We start from the raw sequence: 27,649 nt of genomic DNA, 5'->3' as shown, positions 1-27,649 counted from the left end.
AAACAAAATGGCGTCAGGAAGTGTTGTAAACCAATCAACAATCAAACATTTGTTTTGAAACTGACGGTTTATCAAAGATTTTATTCGTGTTGTTGTTGCAGGAGTACAAAAATAAGTTTTAATGGAAAAATAGTGTATAATTGTGAATAAATTGAACAAAAATTAGGAGGAAAAATGGGTGACGAAACTATAGCGTCTGTGAATTGCTTTGAAATGTGAGTAACCAAACATTTTTGACCTGCGTCTTTGTGTTATTTTTATCCCGTACGCGGGAGGCTTCTATAATAAAGTTAATAAAGATAAAACAATGACATGTACGATTTTACTGCTCTAGTTTCTTAAAAAGTGCTTGATTGATGTAGAAAATGTTTCTTGAACATATTTCGCACATAACCTCTTTTGCCAATAATATACAAATCTCGCATGTTCTAAAATTTTAAGGTTATCTTACAGAATCTTTTAGAATGCACATAAACGGTAATCGTGAAAATTATTTTTATATCAGTTTATAAATTTGAACTAAATTTACAAGAGATGAGAAATTATGCAATAGTTACAATTCTGGCTTTTTGAAAAATATCATTGCATTGTTTCTTTTTTAATTGCTTGAAAAACAAATTTGAATTTTATTATAAATTATATTATTAATAATTATTAAATTAATTTAAAATCCTGTTTTTTTAATGGGAAATTTGAAAACAATTTTATTAATTTTTAGTTATTAATTAAGAATTTATAGAACACATATATAATTTTTGGCAAGTGTTTTATTTATTCAAAATCTATTTATTGTTTTTCTCATCTTCTAATTGTCCTTTATCGATCCTTTAAATGCTCTAGATTCTCATCAAGTGTCACAGATCCTTTTAGGAGCTAAATTCCCGAGTTATAAATATCAAACTCTTATATTATTAAATAGTCAGGTTATTTGAAAATTTTCCATGTTATCATTAATTTATTTTCTTCTTGCTCTATCGTAATGTCAACAATTCTTGAGGTCAAAAGTCAGTTACTGTAAAGATGCTTTCTTTAATATCGACATTCATTTAATATTTTTTTTTTAAAAATACATTAAATGTAATTAATTTCTTTAACATTTAACTTGTATTTTTATTGTTTAGGTCAGTTTTGGGTGAAAAATAAAATTTTGAAGCTGATCATTAGCTGATAATGTAAATGTAAAGGACATTATGATACAGCTTTGGATTTATGTGATAAAAATTAGAATTTATATTCACAAAAATTCAACACTCAAATTTCGATGAATTCTTATTATATATTTTAGGGGTATCAAGTTTACTGCATTTTCTTGCATCGATTCGCATCTTAAGAATAAGCACCTTGACCTTTTGCGAACTACTTAAACAGCATAGATTGCTTGACTTCGATAAATATATAAAAATTTCAAGATTCGTGATATGAAAATTGTGTTTAAAAAAAAAAATATGTCTTTGTTCAGATCAAAAGGTCGACTTTTGGGCTCATTGATTTTGAAGCTTGAGGCTGTGAACAATATATTGAAATCAAGAGACGGAGATTTATTGAGAAGTTCTGATCGATCAACACATGTGTGTGAACTCCCCTTCGAACTCCCACTTTCATTTGAGCTTTCTGCCCCTCTTTCCTTGCACTTCTCACCCCCTCTTCATCATTCCAGCGCATCCACGCTGCCGTCTTCAGTCGACTCTAGTCCGTCGAATAGTCGTGCGTGTGTTAAATTTATCAATTTATATTTACATACACTAAACAAATTTTTCTTAAAAATATTATCTTTCTTCTCAAAAAAACTAGGATTATTTATCAATTTTTTGAGAGAACAATTCTATTAAAACATAGAAAGATTCGATAAAAATAAAAAAAAAAAAAAAAAAAAAACTGGAACAATGGGTCACAATAGACCATCAACGAGAAAAAGATTATTTTTTTCAAAGAGGATGGTGAAAAAGGGAAAATTATTACAAAAGTGAAATTTTCTTCTATTGACATTAATTTATTTCAATTGTAGAATTAACTGTTACATATTTTTTGTTTATTCAGTTTCTTCACTTAAAATCTGTGTCATAATAACAAAGGACTATTTTTTTTTTTTGGTGATTTTCTAACGATTTTGACTGAAAAAATTAGTGTCAGTATTTTTTAACGAATGGACCTAATGTGATTTATCTCTGGACATTCGATTTCGTGATAATTGTTACGATTTTCTTTTGTTTTTTTTTTCACTCTCTCGTAAGAATAGGTGTTTGTTTTTCAAGGGTGACATCGTGGACTCGTTTTATCTTTCGTGTGTGTTAAGTGTTATTTATCTAGAAATTATCTCGAGTTATCTCGAATTGATCGTGTGGTACATTTTGAAACGAATGTGCGCCGTAAGGGATGGACAATAATAATTCAGGCAACGTGCTCGTCTTGCTTTGAATTGCATTTTGGCACAGCATCCGGAAGGATAATTATTGTCAAGTGATTTTTTTTTGAAAAACAATTTTTATTTTCTATTATAAATAGACTATTTACAATTATTTTTTCATTCTCTTGCTTTTTACAATTTTTATTATAAATATATATTATTTTGGAATTTCATTTAAAGATTTTGAAAATTCCCTGTAATTTAATCCGACTGCAAAACTGATGACATAATCTTATATAAGACTGACTTTTCGCGCCAAAAATCGTGCCAAAGTAAAACACAACCAGTATTTAAAAAAAAAAATAGGATTTTTATTGTTATCGTTTGATATTAAGACTGTAATATATTGAGGAAGTTTTTATTGTAAATTTTCTGAAAAAAAAAAATCAAAAATGTTCTTCGGAGGTATAGGATATTCGAGTCAAAATCAAAACAACCTTCAATCGCCAACGAAAATCAGTATTTGGGGAAGTGCTTTAAGCCCATTTAGAAAGTAAGTCATATAATTTGAAATTGTCGGTACTTGGAAATAATTTTCTTTCGTGTTTTCAGGTAGTAAAATTTTCCTTGTATAATTTTATAGCATTTGAACAATTTTTAAAGTTATTGAATAGAAATTGGTTCATGAAGGGTCCCAATTTACCAGCGTATATTATAACTCTATAAAGTATATATATATTTATAGTATAGGTATTATTTTTTCTGCAGAGGAAATGAACTAATTTTTCCAAGAAAATTGTATGCTGTAAATTTGTAATGTATATATAGGGCTATATTCATTTATTATTTTTTTTTTGGCAAATATCTTGTTATTAAAATTCAAAATCAATTATATTGATTCATATATTTTTATTGATCTAGAAATCTATCGGGGATTAATTTATTATTATAAAGAAAATGTGCAGCGCAATTGCATTAATTAACATAAATTCAATATTTCCGGATTTCATAAATGGAGTTTTTGTATAAAGAATAGAAAAGCAACTTGTATATAATCCGCCTACAAAAGACTCCTACATGAAATGCAAAAGAGAGTAAAAATGAATTAGTACCGCGTATAAACATATAAGCGTTAATTTAAACTAATTATTTAACTGTCGGTTAATTCGTTTAACAACTTATTTTCAAGCGTCTAAAATTTAAATCATAAAATTAAAGGGATTCTATTTTCATTTATATTTTTCCATGGGATTATTTTTTAATTAAATTATTTACTTCATGTAATGTTTATTTTATTGGTCACACATTTGATAAATGTATATCATTAAATTTGAGATTTGATTGAAAATTCATAGTTGAATTTTCAAAATACAAAAAACTTATTTTGTATATATATCTTAAATTTTAAAAGAAAGCAAACGATATTTACATTGTATTATGCAATATACAATATTAATTTTAAAGAATTTTTTTTATTTACATTTGTCTAAAAATTGGTTGATTAATTCGTTGATAGATTTATTTTATTAGTTTGTGTATGTTTGTATGATTTCGATGACAGATAAAAGTAAGTGACTAATTAATCGAATCTTAATATTAAGATTTCAAAAATCGATTATAATTAAATTCGATTTTAATATAGTTTCATCTAAAAGATTTTTGAAAAAATTCTTTCTCTCTAGGTCCTAAATACCTAGAATAATGTTATCTATTAAAATTTTCGAAAACAAAATTTTCTATTCAGATGGACTACCCTCCATGACAAGTTTTTCTTTCTTCTTTTCGGAAAATGCACTATTATTCCTTCCAGTAACTTCAATATAATGTCGTTGAGTTGCATTTTTTAATGCTACTTTTGCAGCTTCCTCATATAAAGCCCTTGATGGTTGCTTCAACCTTTGTATTCTTCTACAAGCGGCTGAAAATTTTTATGCAAAAATTTAATATTAAAACACACCATATATGACAAAATTTGATTTATCACATTGAATTTTATATACCAAAAAATGTCTTCGATATTTGAGAATCTCTGAAGTGAATTTTCGAGGTGCCAAGACACCATGTTAGATTCATGGCAACAAATGCATCGCTAAATGTCATTCTAACAAAATCCTTTACTGTTCCTCTCAATGTGAATCCACCAACACTGACCAAAAAATGTTTCTGTAAAATTATTCAAAAAATTTTAAAGAAAACGAATATTAATTTTTAAATTAAAAACAAAATTGTTGCAGGTTTTGATCCATTTTTTTTTACCAATTGTTCTAGACGAGTCTCGTCACTCTCAAGTGCTTGATAGGCTGCTATGGTTTCAATTGGTAATCCCAAAGCTTGAGGATTATATTCATTATCATGAGATGTCCCTTGGCTTTGTTCAATTTTTTCTATTCGTTTACCCAAGTCTGATAATTGCTTTATGCAAAGAGCCATATCGGTTCTTAGTTTTCTAAAACAATCAAATATATGTATATTTTTTTTTTGATTAAGTTTTGATCCTGATGTAATTATTTGGATAATGATTAAGATTAATAGACTGTTTAGAAAATGAATTGACTATTAAAATCATAACAATGATGAAAAAATCATTCAGGTAGAAAATATTTATTTAAAATTAAAAAAAAAAACTCACATGACTTCATCTAAAATTTGAACTTGAAGAGCCATGTGCATTTGCATTTGCTCCGGTTTTTGCTCCTCGATTTCGCCTTTCGAATCCTCCACGTTTTCCGAATTTTGAGGATCAGTAATAGACATTGTCTCGTATGTTTTTAATTCTTGTCTATAAATTTGACAATTGACTAATTGAATAATGACAACAATAATGCTTTAATAATTGGTATTCTTCACACAATATGATCTTTTTAATATTCTAATTTTTTTTATTTTGCGGTCTATTGACAGATTCTCCTGGTTCTCTGGCTGATATTCTGCAGGTTGGAATCCAGAGAACTGACTTGGTGGGAAAGACGCATGCGCAATTAAAAGGATGTCGACACCGTCGACCCTCCACGAGTAAAGGTCGATTCACATCCGAGAGTCATTGATACCCGGCTCATTTTAAAATCAGGGGGAATTAATTTGAGGGACAATAAAAAAAAATTACAGTCCTTGATTAAAAAAAAAAAAGAGATTTATATCTTCAGTTTCGTTTATATGAAACATTTTTCTTCCCATTTTTTTTTATTTTTCAAAGGTACTTATTTTATATAGTAATAAATAAATTTTTGATTGTTGAAAGTTAAATGAATCTTTCTTTTTTGATGAGATGAGAGGATTTTGTCTTTGTTCATCTTTTGCAAAAGGGATTAATTCCTATAGGAAATTCCAACTTTTATCTTTTCATTTCAAATATTTGTTTGATTTGAAAATAATCTGAGAGAAATTGTAGCAGTTCTTATAAACAGTCGTTTAATTGTGCAAAAAGCAGCATCGCACGTTTTGGTCCATAACACGCTCTTGTTACGTATTGATTATTCTTTCAAGCTTCATGACGTCATCTTTTGCTCATATACGTCAAAACATTTTTCAAATATATATATACAGTATTTCACAATATATAAGGAAAAATACGGGGTGTTTAAATTTTCTTCAAATATTTTTTTATATTTTCAAAAATTCTAATGAAATATTCAGCTAATGTTAGAATTGATGTTAGAAATTTATTAACAGAATATTTCTTTAGGTAATATAATATTATCAAACTAAAATGAAACTTGATAATATAAATAAAATTTCTTTGAATTTATCTCTTTGAAAAGATCAAATACTATTTCACTAGAACTGCGATTAGAATTTTAAAAATTATTAAATTGAAATTTTTTGTTCCAATGTATAAAATTTTAAGAACTTTAATAATAATAATTTAATATTGCCCTTGAGTGTATTGATTTCACTCTCGCTTTGCAAAGTGTATAATAATTAGATTTATTAACAGATGAAAAGTCGAGTTAACTGCAATTTTAAACTTCTATTCAAAAGATATTTTGCCCTTTATAAATATAGCTTTCTCGTGTAGATAAATGAGAAAAATAACTTTACACGAAATTACGGTTTATTAAAGTGAAATTATTGTTTTTGGGGAAAATTTCACTCAATATTTTCAGTAATTAATTTTAATCTTGATAAATTTAGGTTTTTTAATTTATCTTATTATCTCAATTATAGAATAAACGAAATTTCAATTCAAGGACAAAAAAATTGAAAGTAATTTTTGGTGTGTCTGTCTTCTATATTCACCCACGCGATTAATGCGAATCTTTCAAACCGACAAAATGAAATTCGATACACTTGTATTTGTATCTCCTGTGGTTTTTAATTTATGAATTTATATATTAGGTTTATCTACAGGGAATTTTTGAAAATAAAATTGTAATCTAGGTATTATTATTGTTTTATATATAATTGAACTTCTTGTTCAAGGAGAGAGAATATATTGTATTGATTCTATTTTTTTTAATTGCAGGATTTAATTACATATATGTAAATTATTACATAAATAGGTAACTGGAACCGAGAGAGGGAATTTTTTTTTTTTTAAATCTGGAAACTTGTTTTCAAGAATGAAAACAGTATTACAAAATTGAAGTTTCTGTGTTGGATACTTTGAAAAGTTTAAAAGGTTGAGATGATAGAGTCGTTCGCTTGGGACGTAATTACAATGCTATTTTTATTCAGGCTCTTCTTTCATTCTTAAGGGCTCAACGCGTGTTGTTTGATCCTCTTGTGCTTCTGAAAAAAATACAAGAAAAAAAACTTCTCTTTTTGAAAAATATTTCCTGTCCATAAAGTAAAGACGATGTCATCATTACATGCTTCCATAAGAATTTTAAGGATTTAATTGTTAATCGAGCATATCCAGAGAAAAAATATATTTGTCTCAGAGCTAAATAAATATTTATTTGGTTTTAAAGATATTTTATTTGCTTTAAAGAAAATTTTATTTGTGCTAAATAAAATTTTTATTTTTATTTAGCTCTGAGACAAATATATTTTATTTGACAGGAATAAAAAAATTCTCTGTCTGTAAATTGTATAGGTTTCTATTTATTATTTGGTACTGACAGGAGTTGTTGTTTATTTCTATTTCCGTTTGGAACAGTTGCAAGGGAAAGATGCATAGAATGTCACAGAAGATGCGGCTAAAGGGAGCAATTTGTTTTTTTTTGTTTTTTTTTTGCGTCATCTTAAATGAACCCTCGTAAAGATTCTTGGAAGTCTACATCGGGATAAGTTAGACCTAACTGACGTTTAATCGCATATGATTTGCTCGTGTCAGGTATTACGGAGAAACGACAAATTTTCACCGGCGAAGAGGCATTTCTCTCGTTTTTCTTTATCTGAATTCCTATATGAGTGTTTTCATCCTTTTCAACTATCTTTAGTCCGGAAAATTTAATTAAAAGCTTAATTTCATAGAAGTTATTTATCATTAATTCTGTTATTAAAATAATTGAAATTAATTATTAATTTAATTATTTTAATTTTTAAAGAATTTTACCTACTTTTAACTGCTTTTGCAGATAATTCATTTTTAAATTCAAATTAAAAATATGTTGGGGGAAAAAAATGTTAATTTGTTCTTTATTAAAGATATTTAATATTTCTATTTAAATTTCGTGACATCCCGAAACTATTTTAACGTTGGCCGTTATCCAAAATCTCACTATCGATTTTCCGTGTTATTTTTGAATTTTCAACCGTAACATACAACTTTTGGCTGAATGAGAGAGAGGAAGCTTTTTATATACTTTATTATTGCAATTTAGTTTTTGTTTTCTATTTTTTCGCGACTGATTTTTTTAATCTTTTTTCAATTTTCTAATTTTATATATTTAATTTAAATCACCAGATCTGCATTACTTTTAAAATTTAAGTACAGATTAAATCATATTTTGCATACACGAAAAGTAATTAATACTTAGCACGATTAATAGACCATATGGTTAAGTCATCTTAATTATAATGAGAATGTAAACAGGAAATTTATTTTTTCTTTTTTTTGGATGGAAATAATTTAAAAAAATTAATTTTTAGTAACAATATTGTATTTTTTCAATTGATAACAAAAACAGTGATGGAAATTTTATATTGATTGAGAATATTTTTTTCTCAATAATGATGTTCTATTCCATTACTATTGTGTACAATGGGATGGAAACCATATTTATCCACATGGTATTTTACAGTTCGAACATTACCACCAGGTTCATGAACAGTATATTCTCCATGTACGTGATGTCCTGAATAATTAAAAAAAAATATTTTTTAATTTGAAATCAAATAAATATGAGAAAAAAGCAAATAATATTTGAAAAAAAATTATTTAGCTAATGTAAATTTTTAATTTATAAATTAATAAATAATACTCACCATCATGGTGTTCCTTATGGCCATGAAAATCTTTGGTATGATGATCTTTGACACCATATGAGAATTTATAATGAGGCGATGCAACATAATCGTGATGATGATGTCCATGTTTATCTACCCAAGTAATTTTGTGATGATGACCATGGACAGGACCATGAAAATGTGCAAAAGAATAAGCCTTGTGATGATGGTGTCCATGCCCAAATGATCCCATAGTTCTTCCAACCAATAGGCATATTAGTAATGACAAAGGGAGAATCTGTGAAAAAATTAGTTTTCACAATTTCAAATTAAATTTTTAAAAATGAATTTTATAATGAACCAAATTTTCTTTTAAACGAATATTTATTAAACCGAATTTTCACTTCACTGAATTTTCATTTTGTAGTTTTTTTTAAACCGAAGTTCATCCGAATACTTACAAATTGAAACGTCGACATTTCAAAAAAAAAAAAAAAAACCAGATCAATGAAACTGTCGAATCTCAGAGAGACGATGGACTAAATTATTTTCGTTCTTATCTCAATTTATATATTGAAAATTATTGACAAACTTTAGTTTATTGACAAAAGTGGGGACGGTTTTTTTCTCAGTCTCTTGACTCTCATTTCCATCTTATTGCAAAAGAAAAAATAATTTTTTCGCAAACTATCTTCATTGGTGCGGAACAAGAGGAAAAAGATAATAATAAAGAAAAGTAAAAATTTTCGCTATGTAAAAGGTGAATGTGACACGTATTACGTAAAATAACAAAGAAGTTTTAAGTTTTTTTTTCAAAAAATGAAACATTATTACATGATCTGGTCCAGTTTTGTTCGTGTATAATAAGAAATGTTTTAATTTACATACCATAGCTCAATAATTATTATATTGTAAAAGAAGCAAATAGAGATTCAATAAAAAAAAAAAAATTAAAATTGAACCAATAAAATAATTAATTGACGAGAAATCATTTTATTTTATTGAAAAATTATTTTCTCTTTATTAATTATTTGATAAATGAAAATCGAGTTTTTTTTTGCTTATAAAATTATTTTGTAACGCCGGAGATTAATTTTTTTTAAATTAGATATTCTTTTACTGATCATTGCATGTTTAAGGAACCAACAAATTAGATTGAAACTTTCTCAATATTGATTTTTAATAATTAAATTATTAGAAATAATTTTTTTGTGCCCATTGTATTTCTTTCAACATTTTCCTTTTTTTTTTTTTTAATTTTTCCGGTCGTCATTTATTAATATTATGAAGTTATAACGTAACAATTTTTTGTTTTACTCTTTTTTAATAAAATTAAATTGAGAAAAAGAAGAATTTAAGATTTATTGTACATTTTTCTCAAAATAGGGGTCGATTTTCGAAAACAAAGAATTGGACCAACTTCCTGCTAGATTTTTCTCGAAATTCGATCAGCAGCTGTTTGGGACAATATCCGCCCGTATGAATAAGACACTTTTATAGGTAAAGATTTCCGGCCTTAAAGTGCTATCGGTTTTCTAAAAAATTTGTTTGTCCCTGATAAAACTGTCTTTGGAAATAAGTATTTTAAAAAGTTATTAAATTTATTTTTTTTAAATATTAATACAAAATAATTAGTTTATAGTATTTTAAAATTTTCTTCTTACAATTGATTAAAATTTAATGAAAATATAGTTCAATAAATATTTATTTAAAGATTTTTTGAACTCTGTGATTGCTAAAAAAAAAAAGTAAAAATAGTTCTTTTTCAACACAGATGGATAGTTACTATTTTTAAAACTCGGTTTATTATCTCATCAATTTATTTTAATGGGCCATAATTCGTTCAATATCTCTTCAATATAGTATATTTTTGGGTGTTCCTTTAAAAGTTTCAGATAACATTTTAATTTGCAAAAAATTTGTTATCAATTAATTCCATTATCATTTTGTAAGAAAACATTTTTATTTTATTTTCCGAAGACAATTGAGATGAAAAATTTAAGGTACAATGAAATTTAAATTAAATTTTGTTGTAAAGATTCGTAAACAAGTTTTTGAAATTAAATTAATTGCTACTCTCTGAGCAAGAGACATTAATTAATGTATGTTTAATTTTCACGTGTTGGTCATGAATTTAAATGTGTATGTATCAGTGTGCATTTTTGGTAGACAAATAACTTCACATCCCTTTTTTTTTCTCCTGAAAGTTTAAATCCCCTAACATCTTTCTAATATTAGGACTTTCAAGTTTAAGAACCGGTATAGTTTTTTTACACTTATTTATTTTTAGTTCAAAGGGAGATCAACTCTTCTCTTGCAATCGTATTTTATTTACCTTTTCTTGTCCTTTTAAATATCAAATGTGAAAATTCGATATGTGTTTAAAAAAAAGAAAAGACTTTTGAAAATTTATTTCTAATTGTATAATTTTATTGACTAATAACTATTTAATATTTGTTATTAATTAATTTTTGTTGTTTCAGCACAAATATGCCGCTACAGGACATAACGATGAATCAAACTCTTCCTCTAGTCAATGGTGAGAATTTTTTATTTTTGATTATTATTTGTCTTTTAATTTATTTAATCTTACTTTCTCAAGAAAGTTTTTATTAAAATTAAATCTTTATTTTAATTATATAATAAATTTAAATGCAAAACATTTTATAATAATTTTTTTGCAATCACTCGTAATATTTGAGAAATAATTATATTTTTTCGTTTGCCGTCATTTATTGTTCATTTATCAAAAATGAATTGGTTCATTGTTCGAAAGACTTCTCACATGTGTTTCTGATTGCGAATATAGACAATGAAACTATCTTTCTTTACTTTCTTTGATCGTCACTACCACGCCCAACTTTTATTGTTAATTTCCGAGACAAATTGGTTCCCAAGTGAAGCGTATCGTTTGTCATAATTAACGGAAATGATAATCGAAAATGTATATCAAAAAATAAGTTAATCATTTCAATTTTTGATTATATAATTATATTTCCAATATTGGTATACTTAAGATCTAATTCTAATGATTTTGACAAAAATTTTGCATTTGATTAAAATATAGGAATTTAAATTTTGAAAAAAATTGATTATTAAATTTATTTTAGAATTTAAAGTTGAAAATTTCTCCCAAAAATATTGTCAAAATTCTAAAATGAGAGAGACTACATTGGCGAGAAAAGTTTCCGAGAATTGTTTTAAGTATACTCTCTCGACCACCAAAGGAGGATATGTAAAATTTTCAAATTATCCTTTTTGCCTATTATTAGACGATTCTTTATAAAATTATTTTTTAAGTTACAATTTTCTTTGTTTCAGATTAATAGATTTAAAAAATTTTATGGAAAATATTTTTTTGGAGAAATTTAGTTTATCGTAATGAGTGGGGAATGTGGCTGTAGTTAGAATTAGATCTTTAGTTACTCGATCTTGGAAGTGATGGATGAAGCATAAGAAAAGGTAACGACCGGAACACAAGAGAGAATAATTCAACTGATACTGAGAATTGAGTTTGGTCAAATTGGATAAATAAGACACAACAAAAAAAAAAAAAAATATGACAAATTAGAGTTTGAACAAAAAGAATTTTTGAATTTCGATTCAGAAAAAAGAATTTTTGCAAGCACGTGAAATAAACAATGTGTATATTGAAATTTGAATCTCATAAAATACATATTTTATTTAATCGTATGTAGAAATGTGACCTCTTGTGCATCTGTATATACATGAAAGTTATATTGTCATTGTGGTTGGCGTTGAAAATAATTGCAATCATCAAGACAGGACAGGAGGGCAATGAACTGCATCAGAATAAGTTGGTAAACGCTCTGAGAAAGCACAACAAGAAGTTGTAAATTTTGGATTTTACCATGTCAGACATTTACACTTTAGCGAATGATTCTGTACTTCCGCGATCTTGACAATTAATCTTCAGATAAGAATTCCCTTATAATATATATATATTATGCGCTCCCGTTTACGTAACAATGCTCTCTTTTGTTTCTTTACAATAACTTTCCGAATTTTCCAAGAGATTTTTATCAACGTAAAATACAGTTATAGAAATTTGAATTTTTAATTAGAAAAATAAGGTTAAATTAGAATTGTTTCAATTTATTTTTATTTAAATTATGGTTTTGTTTTAATTTGTTTCTTTAAAAATGCAATCGTTCTTTTGATGTTGATCCTCAGTGACATAAATAAAATTTGAATGATCCGCTGACCAAGTATGAATGGATCTCGGCTAATCAGAGGCGCCACTCGTGAAATGTAGATCAGCCGAGCAATTTCCTTTTACCTTTCCTCTTGTTTCGATTACTTTTTTTTCTTTCTTTCTAAATCCCCGACGTCTAAAGGAATTTCTCTTTTTTCCTCTTATAACACACTTGATCGGGAATGAAGCGAATCGCCAGACCCAAAGAATCCAAAGTAGTGCGAGGAGGAGACCTCTTTGAATAAAAGATCCAGAGTGAAGCTTCTTCTTGGAAGAGCTTTCAAGTCTCTTCTCTCTTGGGGTTACGTTTTCTTATATGTGTTTAAGGAAAAGGAATTAAAAATCCCCGAGTCTAATGAACTCGACAAGGCATTTTTTTTTATTCTCAAATCAGAAGAGTTGTGAAATAAATTTTTTGGTCAGTTTTATATATGAAAAAAGTGAAATTTGATCACTTGGGAAAAGTTGATATTTATCATTTAAATTTATTTCTGGAAATAGAAACCTTACGACAGAAAGTTTGGCGACAATTTCCGATTAGGTTTTACCAGGAATTGTTCCAAGAATGGCCTAATGTTCTAGATTTGTCTAGTTTCTTGGCAGATTTCAGCTTTCTTGATAATTAAATTTGATGAATTTCTAAGAATCCAAAATTTCTCGTATGACATCGTTTCGAAATTATTTTCAGTAATAAAAAAAAAATAATTTTAGTTTCTTAAAAAAAAAAAAAATCTTGGTCTTTTATAAAGAATGGACTGGTAGTTTATTTTCAGTGATCATTTTTTATCTTATCGCTTTCGTTGTCGATACATATTTTTATCTCATTTGTTTGCCATATTTGTCATGGAAATTGAATGGCAATTTTTTTTTTTTTTTATATAAAAAGGAACAGGGACGGAATTCCTAACTTGAAATATAAAGACAGTTCGACCAGTTCTGGCCTAAATGTGTCATCTATAAATACGAGGGAGCTCAGATGAACTCGAACATTCAGCGCCTCCATCGTAGACTGCACGTTTAGCACAAGTTAATGCAACAAATGGAAAAACTATGACTCATTTTCTTATTGACTTTGATCTTAACACTATGATTAAGTCGAAGAAATCATTCACTGCTTCCCGGAAAGTGGAATCTCTTTCCAACTCAGAAATTCAAAGAGAAAACTTCGTTCTATTGTTAAATTATATATATATATAATCTTCATTTGATGAATGAAATTTTCCAACGATTATCTAAAGGAATTTACAATTTTTTTTTCTTTTTATAGTTAAAAAGTCAAATAATATTTTTAAATATGATAAAGTTTCAAATATATTTTTTTTTTTTATTATGAAAATTGCTATTAATTAGTAATTAGTCATTAATAGAATTAAATTTCATCTAATGAAAATATCTTTTTTGGAAAAAAAAATTCCAAAAGGTGAGAATAATTTTATAATTTATTGTCAAATACTCGTAACTAAAGGAACATTTCTCTTGGCATGAAAATTTGCTGCTTGTTCTATATGCGGTTCCAAAATTAGGTGCCAGGAGAAGAAAACATTGTCAATAAAAATGTCACTCGATGACATATTCTCACCTTCTTCCTGTATTATACAATTTCAAAAAGAAAAATTCTAATTTTGAACCATGCTTTTTGAAAATGTGTTCAAATTGTAAATTCCACGTGATGCAATTTAAATATCTATCATTCCTTCTTGGAGGAAAAGCGTGGGTTATTATATTACATCCTGAATATTTAAAATATAGATAATTTTGAATTAGTATTTGAATTTTTAATTTTCTTAAGTTATTCTTTTGCGATCGAGGTTGATCAATGATCAAGCATTAAGTACCTTTATGTACGTGTGTATATGTATATCTAGAACGTCATATAGCATCAGGACATAATTTTAACCGAGCTTTATTGCGATGTAACCTCTGGCTCAGTTGTATATTCTGCATTAGTTTCATCTCCTCGTCAGTGAGTTGTTCATGATCGTTGATTACTTTTTTTTGAAAATTGAAAACACAGTGAATTAAATATAAAAAAAAAATGTCAAAATCCAAAAGAGTTTATCGTCAACTAGTGTGTTATGGGATGTGGTAGCTCAAAATTTGATCCTTCGACCTCTCAAGAAAATCTCGAGGACAAGCCGATCAAAGTCGAAATTATGTTCGGTAGGTGTAGAACAACTTGGACAATTATAAATTATAAAAATTTAATTTTTATTTCATAAAAATTTGAGTGCTAAAAGTTTGTAAAAGATTTATTATCCAAAAAAGAGTGTAAACTATGCTTTTAGGAACATGCTTTTTGTGGCATGACATTATAAAAGGTGAGAAGAGAAATGGTGAAGGATTAGTTAAAAACGAAACACGACAATGAGCAGAAAGTTCTAAAGCCCTTGGAAATGTGCCAGATGTGTTACGGAGAACTCTAAGTCTAATGAGAGCTCTTGTGTAGTATATATATGCATTTTACCAAGTTGGCACGTGTCATCCTCTTCTAAATGAAGAAAAACAGGTGAACTGATAAAAAATTCGAAAATGCCGTCACATCAATTGACCCAATGACCTTTGACTATCTTCTCTCTTGTCTACATTCGACAACAAAAAGAATTTTCCAAACCTACAAATTTTAAATAATTTCGCGAGTGTCACTTTGAGATTATTAAAAAAAAAAAAAAAAAACAAAGGAAGTTCATCGTAACGTCAATTTTACGTATTTTTTTCAATTTTTTAAATATAAAAAACGTTAAAAAACTAAATTAAAAAATATAAATCTCAAAGTGTAAGTTTGAAAAAATCTCTTTTCTTTTTTTATGCATTTCATACGTTTTACATTTTATCGATATAATTGTTAATAATTCGAGGGAAAAAAGGAACATATTTTGAGATATGGTGTGGTAAAAAAGTGACAGGAATATTTAATTTTTCTCCGTGGAACGAGATGATTTAGTTTTTTTTTTAACAACGCACAAGAATTCACACAATTATGAGTTGTAAGATTAAATGGATTTACGTTGTTTTTTAATTGTGTTTAGAATTAAGTTTATACCTTTAAAAAAAGGTTATTCATGTTTTAACATGTTTTTTTCTTTTGTTTATAGGGACAAGTGTAAAATCGCCCGGGAAAGGCTCGTGGAATCCAGGCAGTGGTACCGCTGGACCAGGAAGAACAATGAAGGAATATGAGGATAAACTTTGTACTTTACAAAAAGAAAATTTTAATTTAAAAATCAGAATCTATTTCCTGGAGGAAAGAATGGGTATCACGTCTGCTGATGAGGACGCTATAAAGAAGAATATTGAATTAAAAGTTAGTATAATATATTTATATTTCTCTGTATAATAATTATTAGAAAAAAAAAGTAATTAGAAAAATTAGTAAATAAAATAAATTGCAACGAAATGTGTGTTATTTTAGGTTGAGATTGAATCGTTGAAAAAAGAATTGCTGGAAAAACAGGAACTTCTCAGTCAAGCGGCAACAGCTTTTGGAGTTATTGAGGAACAAAAAGAAGCGTCTTCACGAAATCAAGCACAGTATCAAATGTCGCTGGAGCAAGAAAGAGGAAGAATCGCCGAACTCGAAAAAGGTAATTTCTTATTTGATATTTTCTATAATTTAAAGAGAAAATTTTTAATAAAGATTATTTTAAATTTATTTTCAGAACTTCAAGAATATAGAGAAAGGTTGTCTGATGGTTCAATGTATTATAAAGAATCTTTTGGAATATCTCCGGAAATGGCGATAGACAACGCAGAAAAACTACAACAAATGGAAGAACTTATTTCTTCCCTAGAGGCAGAGGTAAAATAAATAACAAAATTTGCCTACTTTTCGATTTTATTATTAATTATTATTTATTATTAAACAATTACAAAAAAAATATAAAAATTACCTAATAAATAATAAAATAAAAATATTAAAATTTGTAATTTTTCCACAGGTTAAACAATTGGGAAGTAGCTTGGAGGAAGAGAGAAATTGGGCTCAGGAGTTGGAAATCGAGAGAGATCAATTAAAGGGACGTTTGGAATCAGAACTCAAAATAAGGGAGAAATTAACATCAGAAAAAGAACAAGATATCGATGTTATGCGAGAAAAAATCAAGGAATTAGAAGAGCAGGCATTCATGAAAGACAGTGTTGCGCAACAGTATAAAAATGAATTAATTGAGAAAGAAAGACTCATTAAAGAAAAAATTGCAATTTTAGAAGATAAATGTAAAGCTTACGAGGAATTGAGTTTAGTTTCTGAAAAGAGAAAAAAGCAAATTGATCAATTGAGGCTTTCAGTTAAATCAAGAGACGATGCACTCACTGATCTTAATAATAAACATCGAGCTCTTCTCTCACAGGTAAATTAAAATTTTTAGTTACAAAAAATATTTCACGCAATATACAAAATAAATTTTTATATAATTAAAAATTTTTCCAACAGTTTGAAAATGGATACACAAAACGAAGTTCACCTCCTCTCAGTCCATCGGTAATAAATTCATTCGAAGATCGATTTTCACCGAAAAATAGAAGCCCTTGCATTCAAAGTCCAACAAGAAGTACAAATAGTTCATTTGAATGGGAATCAAGTTCAGATCGTTGTTCAAGATTGAAAAGCCCGATTCAATCTTCGAGTTTCGGGAATAGTGACATTGATATTTTAACAAAAGTTCGTATTCTTTTTCTATTATGAGTCATTTTTTTTTTCTCGCAAACTTGTTAATTAAAAATCAAATTTTTTTATTGATATTCAAATAATTTTAAATTTGTAAAATGTTTTTTTTTAAAGGAAGTAAAAGAAAGAGATAGAGAGCTTCAAAGACAGGACACGGCGAAAAAGCAATTAATTTTAAAATTGTGTAACGTACAACAATCGGCGGAAATTACGGATTTGAAATTAAAAAAATTGGAAATCGAACATGAGAAGGCATTAAAGATGATTCAAGGATTTATGGAGAGACAACAGCAATTGGAGAGCAAACAAATTAAAAAGGATCGAAAAATCATGGACCTTGAATTGGAATTAACGAGGCTACGTGGTCCCGATAAATACGGAAAACCCGAATCTTTCCGAAGAAATTTGAGCAATGAGATGTCGGATAATCCCGAAAGAGACCACAGTAATCAGGTGAATATATGACGTATTCTCTACAATTTTTTGTTTTCAATTATTCATCGTTTGTCATGTTTTTGACAAAAAGATATTTTAAAAAAGAAGAAGACGGAAGATTCTTTTTTTTTAAATATTAATTGGTGATAGAAGATAATTTTTTTTTAAATTAATAGAAAATGAAGGACGTATTTATTATCAGGGAATGAAAGATGTAATTTTTTAAAGATGAATTATTAATTTCTTTTAAGGTGAAAGATGATTTTTTAATTATCAAAAGAAGACTAGAATATTTTTTTTTTTTTTTAATTAATATTTTCGAGGTACGGTGGACTTTTTAAATTGTTAGAAAAGTAGAAGAAAAGCGTGAATTGCCACCATAGAATAAATTTCGCTTTTCCTTCTTTATTTCAGAGTGACTGAATTTTACTTCTACTTCTTCTCTACTTTATCATCATCACTGCATGCGTTTTTCTTTGGATATCGCTTAGGGCGTTGTTTCGATTAAAAAAAAAAAAAACCAAAGAGAAATTAGTCTTGAAAATTACGCTTATTTGCTGATAATAGAGATAATGAATTCGGAAAGTTATTCTTAGAGTGAGAAGCACGGCTTCCTTTTTAACAATTGCGAATTTTTGTTAAAAGCTTTGCATGAAGAGTTTTTTTTTTAAATTAAATTCGTACAGTTGCATTCCTAAGGACTACTTTCGGGTTTAGAAATTCCACTTCTAATAATTTTAGTTTTAGGACATCTTTTTTTTAGTTTTTAGTTCAGATTACTTTTTAAATTTGATTCAGTTAAATTATAAGAAACTTCAATTTAGAATAAAATAATAATTTTTATTAAAATTTTTAAATTTAAATTCCATTGTTTGAATTTTAATTTAATGTAAAATTTAATTCAGGTAAAATTCATTTTCGTTTTTATAGAAAAATTTGAATCAAGACAATTTACTTAAAAATTTTATCAAAATTCAATTGATTTGATTTGTCGAAATTTTGTCAATATTTAATGGAAAGAAAAATAGTGCACAAAATTCCGGGATATAGGGACGCGAAACGATGTTTTCTAATAATAGAAGAGTAGCGTTAAGACGTCTTCAAGTCGCTAGCCTCGCCTCGAATATTCATTTCGACCAGTAACCGAACACTGTGTGGTTCTCTGACGATATATATATAAATAATTAAAAACGACGGTTAAAAACCGAAAATTTTTTTTTGCTTTTTTGCAATGGAAATTTGATAATATTTTATTTTCTTGTTTTCGTATGAAAAAAAGGAGAAAAATAATTTAAAAAAAAAATAGTTAACCGCGTTAACTCCTGCATATTATTATAATTTAATATGTTATTGAGTATTTAAAACGTGGTGAAATTTTTTTTTTACGATTGCTAGAACTTTTCGGGTGCTTTATTTTATTATATTTTTTATTATTCGATATAAAGAAAAGACGAGCAAATTATGTTCTCCTGCTGGTGTGTGCCTTTGCGAATGGAGGTAGGTACTTGAGTGTGAAAAGTTTGCGCCTTCGTGTATATCTTTTTTTCCAATTTTGATTGTTTATTAAATTATTATAATTACTCTTACGAATGTAGAATGTTAAACGACGCTTCTTTCGATTAAAGTTTTTTTTTATATTGACACAAACAGGTAAATATTCTTAATTTCGTCAATTTCGAATATTTTCATTTAATATTTGATTGTATTGTTTTGGAAAATAAAGAAATTTTTTAACATTTCTAAACGATTGCTAGTTTTCAATTTGAAGAATTAAATTTTAAATAAATTTTAACAAAAACTTTACCGGTGATAAAAAAAGTAGGGTTTAAAAAATATTATTTTATTTTAAATATCAAAGAACATGATAGTGTTAAATATTGAAAATTCTTTTTAGGAACCACGTATTGTTACGCTCGTGGCTCCGAGATGTTGGCCTAAGAAAACAAAATATTATCCCCAATTCTAATCGTCCGTCTTCAAGCCCTATCTCTTTATTAATAATTATTTAACTCTTTGTTGCTGGAAATTTTTTTTTTATTTTGCCATTGAAGCACTATTTTTCTATAACACCAGTTTTTTTTTTATTCTTGATTAAAATGCAAAGTTTTTTTTTCTCGTAAAAAATTTAACCATGTATTTTAATACTCGTGCTATGAATAAAAAATTTTTCGTTGAAATAACAATGAGTTTCATTGACGGGGAATACGTTTTGTTTGTGTCTGCAGCAACGTTTTGATGAAATGGAAATCAAGATTAATGACCTTCGGGACCAAATTGAAACTATCAAGGCTGAGAAAATTCGACTGGAAAAGCAAATTCAAGTTGAGTCCGAGGTAAATCATTTTTTTTTTTTTTTAAATGTAAAAATATTTTTTCTCAATTAATCATGAAGATTAAATAATAAATAAACGTTCGCGTTATTGATTTATTTCAATAATGATGAGAAACTTTTAGTATACTGCCTTGTGCAATTTCACGATGCTTTGAGCGTAAATCTCGTTGATTATAAATAGATTGACGTAAAGTTTACGCGCGAGAGAACGTTGACTCGAGTTGTAGAGACACGCTTCTTTGAAATGAACATTACCTTTTCTTTTATTTATAATCTGAAAATATTATCCCTTTTATTCTGCTTTATGAAACGTTAAGATAATTAAAAGGCTTGATATATTTTCAAACGTGCTTTTTTGAATAAAATACTTTCAAAATAATAAAAATATTAATAATAAATTAAAATTTTAATTTTTTTATTTGTAAATAAAAATTTCTACATAAATCAATATCTAATATTAAAAATATTTTCGCAGGAACTTCAGGAGCAATTACAAACCAAGGAACAAAAAATCGAATGCCTCGAATGCGAGAAAAATTCTATAAAAGAAGAATTGCACGACAAAATGCTTGAGCTCAGTCAATTAAAAGAAGCTTTCGAACAGGCGAGTGTGGAATTTTGTAATTCCGATTCCAGCGAGGATAAAGAAAAATTGCGTCGTGAATTATATTTGAAAAGTACAGAGTTACGTGAGAAAAATGATAAAATTGATAATTTAGAAAAAGAATTACAAGTTAAGACGCAAAATTTACAGAAACTTGTCAATACTGAACTATGGAGTAAGAATAAAGAAATTGCCAAATTACACAATCATATGACGAGTTATCAAATTCAGGATAAATCACGAAGAAGTCTCGATTTTTCATTGGAAAGTGCCACTTCACAATTGAGTGCTTTAATCAAAGAACTTAACGATATTGGAATTAGTGTAAAATTCACTGACGATGTGATACAATTGAATTATGTAAATGGAAATGAACCCATCGATGTAAAAATTATGACTGAATATATAAAAAAGCTTGTGACGCAAAAGAATGAATTGGAGAAGGAAGTCGATTATTTGAAGTGGCTGAAATTAATTTCCAAGCCCGATATTGCAGCTGAAATTGATGGATCCGGTTCTGAGACTGAACGAGTTAAGAAATATTGTGAAGTACTACGTATGCATCTCAAGGTGATTATTTTGTTGGATATAAAAATATAAATGTTTTTTCTAATTGTTAATTAGAATTAGAATTTTTATTTTTCAATTATAAAATGAAAATTCGAAACTTTATTAAAAAAATTCTTTTTTTCAGGATCTTGTGAATTTTATGAAGGAAACATTAAAGAGTACCGATCATTCGGCAGCGATTGATGATGAACATAAAAAAATCGTTCTTGACGTTCTTTTGAGTTCGAAAATTCTCTCAGATAATTTTGCTCTCGCTTTGGAAGAGAATTTAGTGAAGGGAGGAGCAATTGATAAATATGATACACAGAAAGAGAAAATTGATGGTGTTGTGAGAAAAAGTAAATCTGAAAATATTTTAAACCTTTTGAAAAATCAAGGTTCCACACCTTCGGATTCGGAAGCATTTTCAGAACCCGATCGCGCTGTTTCTTTGGCGAGAATTGGATTACAAGACACTCAGCAGAAAGCTTCTTTGTCAAGGCCGAAATTCTCAAAGTACACAAAAACCTTCAGTGACTCGGAGGATTCTTTAGATTATGTTCCTTATCACAAAACTTATCAAAATGATCTCAATGATTTAGATACTGGTCATCATATTCAGGAATTAAAGGAAACTAATAATTTATTATTCACGGAACTTAGCGCTTTGAGGAGCGATTTAATTGCCAAAATCTCGTTTGATAGCGTGAGTACTTTTTTTCATTAATATTTAATTTAATTGTAAATTATTTAATTGATTTTTCATTTTTCAGACGATCGACGAAAAATTGGCGCCTCTAATAACAAAATTGGAAAAATCGCAGAAATTCTGTGAAAATTTGCAAGAATCTCTTGAAAAAAGAATAAATGAATGTCAGAATTTGAAGAGAGAAAATAAACAAAACAGTCTCCGTAAATCACAGTTGGAGAAAAAACTCACTGAAATCGAAAATATGGCGATGGAATTAAAAAATCAGAAAGCTGAATTATTACAAAATAAGGAAAATTCTGAAAGAAAATCGTCAGACATGATTGTGACTCTCAATAGAGAAAACGATACGGTACTTTATAAATTTAAATTAACTCTTGAATATTTTTGTATATTTTGAAAAGTTTTTTAAAAAAATTTTTGTTTTCATTTTTCAGTTGAGAATGAAGATAAAGAGGCTAGAGGAAGAGAATGAAGGGGCCAAGGTGACAATTTCAAATCTTACAAAAGAATTGGATCATCTTACATTATTGCACAGTCAAATTCTCGTTGAGAATACAAAATTGACAAATGAAAAACTTCGCCTTGAGCAGGAAGTGAGAAAATCAGAGAACAGGTACGAGACAACTGTTCGTAATCTTCAGGATAAATTTAATAAGGAAGCAACTGATTTAAATGAAATCAATGAATCACATAGAGTGAGAATGCAGGAACTTGAAGCGGCTAATAAAGAATTAAGGCGACATGTTGTTGTTTGTGAAACAAGTGATTCCGCACCAAGTTCCAGTGGCGTATCGTCAGTTCCAACTGAAATTGCATTGAAGCAGACCTGTGACGATATTATTCAGGAATATCATTCATACAACGTAAAATCCATTTTATTATTCATTATTATGTTTTTCATTTTTTCAAAATAATTTAAAGTTTTCATTATTTGCTTCGTTAAAATTTTGTTAATTAAAAAAAGTATTCAAATTTAAATAAAAAAAAAGGTTAAAGAACATTTTTTTTACTATTCTCACAATTGAATTTTTCAAATTAATTTTTTTTATAGATTTTAAAATTTTACAATTAAAAAAGTTTCTATTGTATTATTTTTTTTTGACTGAATTTTACTTTTTCAGGGCTCTCAATATTGGTTACCACTAAGTTATCCGACGTCGATTGGCCGTAGTAAATCGAGCTGCTCTCCGGATCTTGGAATCGAGAGTGACGCGGCAATGACTACCATGAGGCCGTTGAAAGATACACTAAAAATTACTGAGTCCATGACCAATCTTCTTAGCGATGATGAAAACTGCAACAACAACCAAAGGTTACGAGACACAAGAAACGAAAGCCCGCTAGAAATAGAAGGTAAATTAAAAAAAAAAGACATTTTTTTCTTTCATTATTTCTACTAAATAGTTTCTTTTTCGTACTTATTTATTTCTATCATTTCCGTTTTTTTATTAGTTTTCAATTAATTTATATCATCTATCTATTTGAATTTCGTTTAATTTATTTTAGTAATTAGTAATTAGTAATTTAGTTCTTTAAATTAATTTTTTTTGTAATTTTTTATTATCTTATTTTTGAATTTGTTTACCTTTTCTAAATTTTTAAAAATTGTAAATTCGGATTTAAATGATTAATAATTTTTATTTTATTCGTTTTTTATAGGTGGGCATAACTATAGTATGTATTACAAACAATTGAATTCGATTATGTAAATGCTTTTGGCACGCACTCATTTAATTTCTGATATTATATATATATAATCGCACGCATTCAATGTTAATAGTGCGAAATAATTTACGAAAAAAATTTTTGTTTTTTTTATATTTGTAAACATCTTAATTCAGAAAAATTCATATACATTGAAAATAATAATTCATCGTTCCTAACGCATGTAACTCAGTGAATCGAAACTTATAATTTTACATTTATTAACAAACTTCAAAAAAATTCTATCATTAATTTTTAAGCATTTCTCGTTTGGAACGTTGTAATTAATATTCTCTTAGCTGTAAAAAAGCTTAGCAAAAAAAAAAAAATAACAATTTCAAATTGATTGCCAATCGGAAAGCTTTATCTAAACTAAAAATTTTGTTCAGGAAAAATAAATTTTAAATAAAACATTAACTTGCAACTTATTGAAAAATTTAATTATTGAATAAAAACATAAATAAAAATTAATAAATTAAAATTAGAAAAATAAAAATCTGTTTTAAATTGTTAATATTTGAAAATCGAGAATTTCTTTCCATTTGGCAAATATTATTTAAGAATTATAAGAAAACAAAAATACTAATTTATTATTGTTTCTATTGAGGTCTGGACGAAATGGAAACGTTGAAGCAGGAGAATGAGGCCTTGAAAAGAAGATTGATGAAAACTCGAAAAGTCTTAGAAGATACTTTCGAGCGTCTCTCAGCTTCGAATAAGAGTAAGAAAAACGTCGAAAAAGCAATAACGAAACAATTGATGATGACAAAAACCATTCTAAAGAAAACACGAAATTATGAAGAACCTTTCGAAAACTAAGAAAAAAAAGCTCAAAATTTGCCTTAGAAGGTACGTGGTATTTTTTTTTTTTTGTTTTCTATTTTTTATTGCTATATCGTTTTTGAATCTTCATTTCTTTTTTTTTCAATTTAAAAAAAAATTCCCCCCCATTTACTACGTATACAATATTTATTATTGTAGTCGTCAATTTCTACGTGTACAATATTTATTATATATTGTAATCGTCTTTATACACAAATAAGAAAGTATTTTTTACTATATAAATCGTCGACAAAAAAAGTGTTTTACTGCAAATTAGAGATTCTTCGTTTTTTTTTATCTCTAAACTTTAGTGACGTAAAATTTTGTATTCTACGTTACTTGTACATAAACACGTGTACAGAGTAAATTTACGAGCGTAGATTTTAACGTTTTTTTTTACCAAGTTTTACGACAATTAATATTAGGTTTTAGTTTTTAAAATATTTTAAGTACAACGATCGGAATCGTATTTTCCGATTTGACAGATTTGCATACCTTTCTGTATATAATTACTATATATATATATATAAATATCAACGAAATTGCATCTGTAAATACTCCACAAAAATAAAAACGCCATCGATTGCCATTTGAAAATACGAACTTTTCTTGAAGAAAATATTTTTCGATTGAAATTTTATTTTTTTTTCTAATTTTTTTTTTTAAATTCTATTCAAATTAATTATTTTATTATTTTTTGCTTATTTATAATTTAATTTTTATTTTCATTTTCATTTTTACTATTTATTTTTTTCGTTTTTTATTATTGATACTGTGTCATTAGTATTAAAAAAATTAGAGTATGTTTCCAGGTTTTCAGATGGAAAAAAGGCATCGATAGTTTATTTTTTTTAGGGGGGATTGAATGAGCGGAAAACTCTGATTATGATAAATCTTTATTATCACTTGATGACTAGATAATAACATAAAGATCCGTAATAACTGATTTCTGTCACGTGTGACTTTGTTCCACTTATAATTTATAATATTATACAACCTTAACATTCTCGTTCAATCTGTCGTTTCATTATTTTTTGAAGAAAATTTTTTTTTTTTTAAATTAAATTTTAGCACGTTCTTTATTTTTTACTAGCTAATAATTGAATTTTGAAAGAGTTGAATATTTTTTTACATGGGAGAATAGTTTTTTTTTTACAAATTATCCGCGAATTACAAATATAGAAAATATAATTAAAAAATTACGAATTAAAAAAGAAAATTTACGAATTGGGAAAATTGTGCGTAAATTGAAAATTATTTGCAAATGAAAATTGACGATTTGAAAAGAAAAAAAAATTCTTGATTATAAATAATAATTCTACGAATTGCGATGAAAAGAAAGGAAATTTTTTTTTGATTTTAATCGCAGTTGATGAAGATTAGAAAACATTTCTTGTGCGCTGTATTATTGCGAGTCAAAAATTCATTATAGAGATCACACTATGACAATTTTCTCTTAGTAATTAGTGATAATTAACAAATGACATATGTAATACATCTTCGAAATGAATCTATTCACAAATTTTGTGTACTTGGAAACGATTTTTTTTTTAAATTTGCGGAAGATTATCAAAGCGCTTCAGTTTTAAATTTATTTCTTTTTTGTTTCCAATTTTCTACGTTTGATTATTTTCAAGTTAGCTCAGATATTGAAAATTACGTGATAATGAACGAAGTATGCTGCGATGTTTGACAGTCACGTGTAGAATGATAGAATCTAATTTGAATTATTTACAATATGGCAATTCAATTCCTACCTTTTTAAAAAGCGCAGTAGACAACGATGACATCGAGCCTCAGTCGAATTAAGAATGAAAATTTTATTATATTCACTAAAATTAATTATTTAGGATTTAGATAATAATTTACTATTCACTTTTGAATTGTAATTTTTACGATTTTTTTTTTACAAAATTCATTTTATTTAAATTACTATGTTTTAAAATTCTTAATTACAATTTCAATTTAATAAATATAATAGTTTTAATTATTATACTTCAAATTTCAGAAGTATTTATATTTTTTACAAAATCCTAAAAATCAATTTAGATATAAAAAAAGGAAAAATTTTGAGTAAAAAAGAAAAGAAAATAGAATGTGTTTTCTTAATTTAGACTGAGGCTCGATAACGAAACTACAAGTCTAGGAGTTGACGTCGATTTTTTTTTTCAAGTTTACCGGAAACGAGGAACTTGTACATAAATATATCTATATTACTCGTAATATCAATTATGTGTATCTACGGTAATGAGTGGCGCGTGATTATTAATTTTAATTTAAAACAATCGGAGCCGTTTGAATTCGGTGGCATTTTTTTTTCCTCTTCATTGCATATTTGCATTCGGAGTAAACGGAAGGGACGGCGTCAAATACAGCTTAGAATAACGCCAAAACAAAAAAAAAATTTTTTTAAAGCCTTTTTATACACAATCCCCATCAAAGATCACATCATTCGATGGGGTAATTAATCACGTTTTTTGACTAAAAGAAAAATATATATATATTATTTATATTTACTATCCGTAATATAATTAACTAAAAAAAAACGAAAAAATAATAAATCCTAGAGACTATTTGTCATTAATAATATCCAACAGCGTTAATATAAAAAAATAATAATAATAGAAATAAAAAATATATTTTTGTTAATCTTGAATTTCTTGAAACTGAGAAATTCGAGAATTTTATAAATAATTATCGTTTTTGAGAAGAAAACAAGCGTTATTCTATACGGTATTCGTGGATTGAATTTTGGAGGGTTATGTGGCGTAATGAGTATGGTGATGATGAGGATGAGATGGTGGTTCACTGAGCCAAGAGTCAGGCGAGGGTGGAAAATCGGGATAACCAGGACCACCACCTCCTCCGCCTCCTCCACCCCCACTCGATTCATTGCTTAAGTCCGAAGCTGGACCCGGTACCATTCCTCCTGGTCCTC

General features: G+C 27.3%; 4 protein-coding genes across 13 annotated transcripts in view; 1 reads left to right on the top strand and 3 right to left on the bottom strand.

Moving 5' to 3' along the window:
• The first annotated feature begins 5 nt into the window (after positions 1-5).
• On the top strand, positions 6-26,618 carry LOC127280080 (centrosomin-like). 5 transcript variants are annotated; one of them, XM_051302858.1, is made up of 16 exons: positions 6-215; positions 11,158-11,213; positions 15,983-16,191; positions 16,300-16,471; positions 16,547-16,686; positions 16,826-17,236; positions 17,320-17,547; positions 17,668-18,006; positions 20,214-20,321; positions 20,796-21,494; positions 21,619-22,179; positions 22,247-22,534; positions 22,620-23,048; positions 23,307-23,538; positions 23,845-23,859; positions 24,497-26,618. In XM_051302858.1, the coding sequence occupies exons 1-16, from the start codon at positions 175-177 to the stop codon at positions 24,706-24,708; spliced, it is 4,140 nt and encodes a 1,379-aa protein (XP_051158815.1). In that variant the 5' UTR covers positions 6-174; the 3' UTR covers positions 24,709-26,618. The 5 variants fall into 5 exon arrangements, with proteins under 5 accessions (XP_051158815.1, XP_051158813.1, XP_051158814.1 ...); XM_051302856.1 differs by lacking the exon at positions 6-215 and adding an exon at positions 1,678-2,897; XM_051302857.1 differs by lacking the exons at positions 6-215; positions 23,845-23,859 and adding an exon at positions 1,678-2,897.
• LOC127280095 (uncharacterized) lies at positions 3,757-5,301 on the bottom strand. The gene is made up of 4 exons (XM_051302891.1): positions 4,974-5,301; positions 4,601-4,790; positions 4,345-4,507; positions 3,757-4,262 (listed from the first exon to the last, which is right to left on the bottom strand). Exons 1-4 carry the CDS (start codon positions 5,096-5,098, stop codon positions 4,081-4,083), a joined length of 660 nt encoding a protein of 219 aa, XP_051158848.1. The 5' UTR covers positions 5,099-5,301; the 3' UTR covers positions 3,757-4,080.
• LOC127280099 (histidine-rich glycoprotein-like) lies at positions 8,377-15,539 on the bottom strand. Of its 2 annotated transcripts, none has more exons than XM_051302895.1 (3): positions 15,355-15,539; positions 8,714-8,972; positions 8,377-8,583 (listed from the first exon to the last, which is right to left on the bottom strand). In XM_051302895.1, the coding sequence occupies exons 1-3, from the start codon at positions 15,370-15,372 to the stop codon at positions 8,453-8,455; spliced, it is 408 nt and encodes a 135-aa protein (XP_051158852.1). In that variant the 5' UTR covers positions 15,373-15,539; the 3' UTR covers positions 8,377-8,452. The 2 variants fall into 2 exon arrangements, with proteins under 2 accessions (XP_051158852.1, XP_051158853.1); XM_051302896.1 differs by lacking the exon at positions 15,355-15,539 and adding an exon at positions 9,136-9,201.
• LOC127280088 (LIM/homeobox protein Lhx3) overlaps positions 25,590-27,649 on the bottom strand; it is a 49,325-nt gene continuing 47,265 nt past the window's right edge. For all 5 annotated transcript variants that reach the window (XM_051302875.1, XM_051302876.1, XM_051302877.1 and 2 more), the window contains one exon: positions 25,590-27,649. In XM_051302875.1, coding sequence (XP_051158832.1) covers positions 27,471-27,649 — 179 coding nt within the window. In that variant the 3' untranslated portion in view covers positions 25,590-27,470.

This window comes from Leptopilina boulardi, unplaced genomic scaffold (assembly GCF_019393585.1).
Source record: "Leptopilina boulardi isolate dan_hultmark-lab unplaced genomic scaffold, ZJU_Lbou_2.1 LbouV2_229, whole genome shotgun sequence".
Lineage (NCBI taxonomy): Eukaryota > Metazoa > Arthropoda > Insecta > Hymenoptera > Figitidae > Leptopilina > Leptopilina boulardi.
This window is presented reverse-complemented; position numbering and strand designations above follow the sequence as displayed.